Source organism: Garra rufa, chromosome 16 (assembly GCF_049309525.1).
Source record: "Garra rufa chromosome 16, GarRuf1.0, whole genome shotgun sequence".
NCBI lineage: Eukaryota > Metazoa > Chordata > Actinopteri > Cypriniformes > Cyprinidae > Garra > Garra rufa.
This window is the reverse complement of record NC_133376.1, coordinates 42,492,724-42,499,391: the sequence shown is the minus strand read 5'-3', so window position 1 is coordinate 42,499,391 and position 6,668 is coordinate 42,492,724. Positions and strand designations below refer to the sequence as shown.

The window sequence follows — 6,668 nt, the reverse complement described above, 5'->3', positions numbered from 1 at the left end:
TTCTCACATATTTGACAAAAACTTTACAAATTAGCTCGTTTACCCGCTCTCTGATAAATAAACTAAAATTAACCAGTGCTAACATCTACATATATATTTGACTCATATTATAATATACATGTTAGTTAAGTATTGCATACATTTATAGCTTATTATAATGTTTTTACAGCATTTTTAATTGCTGCTAGCCTGTTGTTTATGGGGTGATCGTGTATTTTTAGTAGAAGCTTTAGGAGTGAAATAACTATTAGCTAAAGTCAGTCAATGTGTTTTTACTAAAAATAAACAATATTATATAACACTGGGACGCTGAATGTACGTTATTCCTCACATATTTGACAAAAAGCTATAAATTAGCTTTTGTTTACCCGCGCTCCGACACACTAGATGGCGCACTTTATCTGTGGAGCCACATTATTCGGCCACAGAAGAAGACATTTCGATATTACCAGAATGTTTTGGGACATATGTTCAGTTTCTGCACTGGACTGACTGTAGATATAGCTGTTATTGAATCTGATGTGCGTTTGGACGGTGTCGAGCAGCCGTTTTCATGAGAGGCCGCTGAGGCGAGCAGTATGTCGGTGAATTTTGAGGAGAGGAGCGGCGTGATCCCGTGTAAAACAGCATGGGGCTCATGGTACCAGACTATGGAAGAGGTTTTCATCGAAGTCAATGTTCCTCCTGGTACTTCGGCCAAAGAGATCAAGTGCAACATCGGGAGCAAACAGATTGAGCTGCGGGTAAAAGACCAGCTGGTCTTCAAGGTATGGATGAGCATCGAGAGGACCTCAGTTAATGAGTGTTTATATAAGATCCACACAGGATTATTTTAAGGGATTAGATTATTATAACTACTTGTGGAGAGATTCTTGTAATGTTTTGGGTTACATATAATGTCTATAATACTTATGGTCTTATAACTATCAAACTGTCAAACGATTAATCGCATGCAAAATTAAAGTTTGTTTACATAAAATATATGTGTTTGTGTTATGTATGTATAAACATAGTCCTACGTCCATCTAAAAATTATTTGTTGGATGAAAATATGCGTTTCATAGAATATAAAAAAAACACAAACAATTTGACACTCTATGAAATGCAGATTTTCATTCACCAAATCACTTTTAAATGGCTGTAGGACCGTCAAACGATTAATCGCGATTAATTGCATGCGAAATAAAAGTTTGTTTACATAAAATATATGTGTGTGTGTTTATACATTCATAATAAACATATCTTTTATGTAAACAAACTTTTATTTTGCATGCTATTAATTAATCGCGATTAATCGTTTGACAAATTGGTGATTAAAAATATAGTGATAAAATATTGGATAATAAAAATATGCATTTCATAGAATGTCAAATTGTGTGTTTTTTATAATGTGTTAAACTATTGCCATTAAAATGTAAAAAGTATTAATAATTAATAATAATAATAAAAAATTCTACCAACCATACATTACAAATAACTAAAAAATATTAAACATTTTGTAGAACGATCTGTTAATATAATATTACATTTTTATTCGATTCTATGTCAGCATGGGCAAAAAAATACATACAGTACTTTTTATGGTTTTATGGTACTTTTTAAGTCTCTTAAGCTCACCAAGGCTTATTATTATCAGTGTTAAATAGTAATAATCAATAACAATACATGTTTCTTAAACACAAAATCAGCATATTAGAATGATTTCTGCAGGATCATGTGACACTGAAGACTGGAGAAATGATGCTGAAAATTCAGCTTTGATCACAGGAATAAATTACATTTTAACATATTCACATAGCAAATTATTGTAAATGGTAATAATATTTCACAATATTACTGTGTTTTATTTATTTGTGATTAAATAAATGCAGCTTTGGTGAGTAGAAGAGACTTAATTTAAAAAAATCATGATGTTTTGACAATTTTGTGTAGTGTACTGTAAGTGTGTTTTTTGTATTATAAATATTTATGTAATATATGAGATTTGGGGGCAATATATATTATAAAATATTGATATTGTAACGAGCTTAATAGGAATATCTCAAATTTTAAACGAATTATAGCAAATTTAGTGTCTGCTCAAACAAGGGGAAAATATCACCATACAGAGGACATTATATTTGCTATTAAAGTACATAAAAGTGTCTTTTATTTATTTTAATTTCTGTTTTAGTTTTAGTTATTTTATAGAAGAAAACATGTCACTACTTAAGTTCAATTGCAAATTTGCTTTAAAAAATGATTAAACTTATACAATTACCAACAACAACAACAAAAAAGCTAGTTGTCTACATCCATAAATGTGTCCCTGGACCACAAAACCAATAGCAATAGTCAAAAGTACATTGTATGGGTCAAAATTATAGATTTTTCTTTTATGCCAAAAATCATTAGGAAATTAAGTAAAGATCATGTTCAATGAAGATATTTTGTGAAGTTACTACCATAAATATAGCAAAACTTAATTTCTGATTAGTAATATGCATTGCAAAGAATTTAATTTGGACAACTTTAAAGGTGATTTTCTTAATATATATATAAATATATTTTTATTTGCACCCTCAGATTCCAGATTTTCAAATAGTTGTATCTCAGCCAAATATTGTCCAATCCTAACAAAGCATACATCAATGGAAAGCTTGTTTATTCTTCTTATGATTGGTTTTGTTGTGCATGGTCTCAAATGTGCTTAATATTAATGTCTGATGTTTTAACAACCAGGTAGAGGAGGTTGTAATAGTTTCTCAGAGGAATTCACATAAAAAAAAAATGAATTTGCTCTTGTCTCAATAGGACTTAACTATTTGTAAAACTAGATTAGAGGCGCCTCAACTAACCCCAGTTACTCTAAAGGACCGTTGTGTTGTTAGGTGACTTTTTGTCATGTAAACCCAATACATCATCCCATTTCAGCCTGGATAAGTGGTGTTAGTGTAATTACTGTCATGCTCCTCTATGGGCCTTGTTTTGCTGGCTGTAGTGAGACACAGTCATGAGAAACGTCCCACTGAGGTACACACTGCTACTGATGCTAATGGAAACCGTCAGCTAAATTCAGTTTTCTGTCGTCTCATAGGGAAAGCTGTTTGGACCCACAGTCAGCGATGAAGCGACATGGACGTTAGGTAAGGCTAAAAGCTATTTGCAAATTCATATCAGAGTAAATAGTGCATGTATCTTTACTTAACTTTTTTATGTGTCTGTTGTGCCATTCAGAGGACAAAAAGATGATCCTGATAGTTCTGATGAAGTCAAACCGGGAGGCTGGGAACTGCTGGCAGTCTCTCCTGGAAGGCGAGTTTGCGGCGGATGCGTGGGTGCAGGATCAGATGCAGAGGAAGCTGACGCTGGAGAGGTTTCAGAGAGAGGTTCGACAAAACTTCATTATACCCTGTGGGAGTCACCAGCTGCGTTTCCATTGTCCTTTAATTGCTCAAATTGAAATTGCGGAAACTTAAAATGCTCCCATATATATTGTTTTTACTCACACGAGGTGGTTTTTTAGGCAATTCGAAAACAATTTTTTTTTTCACATTCCATTAAAAATAGCCAAAAATCCCACAAAATACTGCTGTCATGACTTATCGCAGGAGGAAAACAATTGAGTTTTAGTCGCATAGCATCGTTTAATGGAAACGCTGTCATTTTGCAATATATTTTAATCAGCATTTATAAAATATCACCAAAGTTTTGCCCAAATCTGTAATGGAAACACAATTTCACTGAAATGTTACCTGAAGGTCTTGAATTGAATGAAATCAGTGACTGTCATTCAAGTTTAGAGTTTTCGGAAGAAGTCATATGTTCACCAAGGCTGCGTTTGTTTGATTAAAAATACAGGAAAACTAAAATTGAGAAATGTTTTGACGATTTCAAATAGCTGTTTTTTATGTTAATATATTGTAAACTAATTTATTGCTGTGATCAAAGTAGAGTTGCACAATATACCAGTACTAAATAGGCATTGCGTTTAGTTTAATTTGACAGAAATATTACTCCATTTAATGTTAGTGCTACTACTACTAATAAAAATAGTACTAAAACAATATTTAAGGAATATTTACCAATAACAAGAATAGTGTAAATACACAAAACAGCATTTCTGAGAAAAAAAAAAAAAATATATATATATATATTTTTTTTTTTTTTTCTTTTTTTTTTTAATTAATTAATTTATTTTCCCAATTGGAATCCAGAAAATGAAATGAATGGAAAACCTTTAAGAAATTGTTACATTTTGTAAGTTTCATGATTTCAATTAATCAGACATGCGTTTTGGTTAGTATTTCTTAATGTAGCCATAAAAATAAAAACGGGAAAAACAGAATTTGGAAAAAATATAACAGATTTCATAGGGCCATTTATTTATTTATATATATATATATATATGGCCCTATCACCATTAAATATCACCAATAATTATATATAATTATTTATAAAACCCAATTAATCAATTATTATAAATTAATAATATAAGTTTATAAGTATAAACTTATAAAATAAAATATAAGATTATAAATTAATCTTATAAGAATTGTTAATATTGAATTCAGAAAATTAAATGGAAAACAGATTCACAGAATTTGAATTATAAAAAATAAAATGCATTTCATAGGGCCTTAAAAATGTCATTTTCGTTAAACCTTTAAGAAATTGCAGTTAAATTGTGTTGATTTCATTATTTAATTAATTAGACATGCTTTTTAATTAATATTTCTTAATGTAACCATTAAAATAGTCAAATTCAAAATGGTTAAAAAAAAAAAAAATCAGAATCCAGAAACATTTAAATTTGGAAAAAAAAAAAAAATGACATTTCATAAGGCCCAAAGCATTTAAATAAAAGAGAAATTACAATTTGTAACACATCAAACCTTCAGTAAAGACGTTTATAATGTTACAAAAGATTGATATTTTTATACTGTGTCCTTCTGTCCAGCTTTCTATTCATTGAAATTATGGGAAAAAAAAAATATTATATTTAAAATATACTGTAATAAACATTTATAAAAAAATATATTTCAAAGTATAACAAAAAAAAATGCTGCCTTGGTGAGGTTTTTAATTTAAATTAATAATAATTTTTTTTTATTTTTATATAGACATATCTATAGATATACATTACTGCCCAAAGGTTTGGGGTGAGTAAGATATATATATCTTTAATTTATTTAATTTTTTCTATCTTGTTTTCAAACAGAACCCTGGATTTGACTTCAGCGGTGCAGAGATCTCTGGGAACTTTCATGGAGGTGGACCAGATTTCTCCAGCTTGCAAAAATAGGAGGACCACTTTCATTCCTGCACTTGATGTTCGTCTCACTAAATTGCACCAGTTTTTTCCCTGGAGAATATATCCTCCGTTTCTTCCTCTGGAGACTTGAGTTTCAGATATAGGAAGCATATCACAGCAAGTCTGGCTATTCCTGTAAAGCCATAATATATCACAAGCAGCCTTTGAGTGGAGTCTTCATGGTGGTTTTAATTTACAAATGCCAAGTTTTTTTTTGTGTAACTGCCACCGCAGTGGTTTCAGAAGACTGTTTGCTCAGCTTCTACTTTGAATTTCAATAAATGGTGTAATTCCAGCACTTCTATTAAATGCCTCTTCTCAAACAGCACAAACGAGCACCAGTTTTACATTTCAACAAGCTTTTATTGAAAGGTTCAACTACATAATTTGGCAGAACACTGCTCTCAACTTCTACATTACAACCAAAACAGAGAAAGAGAGAGTCTCAAATTAAATCTGCTTTATTTGTAGCACTCATTTTTTTCTTTTGTTAGAGTTCAATTTATACCAGGTTTAAAAAAAACAAATGGTCACAGTTACATAAGACTGTAGTAATCACCAAATGTAAAATGAGCTTCAGCCTGGTCAGTTAGTAATACGGAATTAGCAATTTAGTTCCTTTTAGAGTCATATTAAATCAAGTTAAAACCTGCGTTTCCATAGCCATCATCTTGCATAAGCAGAACGGCATTAATAAAGAAAAGAAAACAAAAAAACATCTCGTTTCATCACCTTGGGTAGGAGTGTGCATTAGGACAGCTGACAACCTAGGGTGAGAGTTAAGGGTTTTGGGCCTGATCTTTTGGTTCCGTTGTTGTCTTGAATCTCAAAACCCTTCTCCCTCCTCTTCCACACAGTGGACTGAGGACCTAGGCGGTTCTATACTTCATTGCTTCAAACAACCGGCACGGTTTGTGCCGATTCAAATGAACATACTGTACACGTGCAAGCCTCACCAGCGAAAGCCAACTTGCTGAAAAAGTCACCCTTGACTAGCAATCAAGACTGAGTGCGGATGTGAAATAAATACAAAATAATGGCAGGAGTCAAAGACTGAGCAAAGAAAATTAAGAAATTAGTGTTGGGTGCCCATAACATATTAGAAAGAGTTCAAATGAAGCATTGAGCCATTTTAGTTATGGGCGCTCAACACTAATAGTCTTAACAAGCGTATTCAGGAATCGTGGGTAGATGGGCGATTTTGTAGTAGCTGTGCTTCAGCTGTCTTGCGGTTCTACCCGAAATCATCCATCGCAGTCTCTGGCCGTTGGGCTTCAGGCACTTGGTGGTGGCATATTCAGCCAGGCATTTGGCAACAAGCTCTCTCACGCAAACCACGTCTCCAGCTTTAACCTGAAATGCAGAAATCAACCAC

General features: G+C 32.2%; 2 protein-coding genes across 2 annotated transcripts in view; one reads left to right on the top strand and one right to left on the bottom strand.

Annotated features, from left to right (window-relative positions):
• Window positions 1-425: 425 nt before the first annotated feature.
• Window positions 426-5,588, top strand: LOC141288347 (nudC domain-containing protein 2-like). The gene is made up of 4 exons (XM_073820471.1): window positions 426-767; window positions 3,077-3,125; window positions 3,217-3,368; window positions 5,201-5,588. Exons 1-4 carry the CDS (start codon window positions 579-581, stop codon window positions 5,282-5,284), a joined length of 474 nt encoding a protein of 157 aa, XP_073676572.1. The 5' UTR covers window positions 426-578; the 3' UTR covers window positions 5,285-5,588.
• Window positions 5,589-5,635: 47 nt separating this feature from the next.
• LOC141288346 (cyclin-G1-like) overlaps window positions 5,636-6,668 on the bottom strand; it is a 10,966-nt gene continuing 9,933 nt past the window's right edge. Inside the window, exon 6 of the mRNA XM_073820470.1 lies at window positions 5,636-6,646. Coding sequence (XP_073676571.1) covers window positions 6,455-6,646 — 192 coding nt within the window. The 3' untranslated portion in view covers window positions 5,636-6,454. The remainder of the gene's footprint in view (window positions 6,647-6,668) is intronic.

Excerpts from the sequence above, each read along its gene's own strand:
- LOC141288347 (XM_073820471.1), top strand. The coding sequence starts at position 579 with ATGTCGGTGAATTTTGAGGAGAGGAGCGGCGTGATCCCGTGTAAAACA. Across the intron at positions 768-3,076 it reads AAGACCAGCTGGTCTTCAAG|GGAAAGCTGTTTGGACCCAC; the intron begins GTATGGATGAGC and ends GTCGTCTCATAG. Across the intron at positions 3,369-5,200 it reads TGGAGAGGTTTCAGAGAGAG|AACCCTGGATTTGACTTCAG; the intron begins GTTCGACAAAAC and ends GTTTTCAAACAG.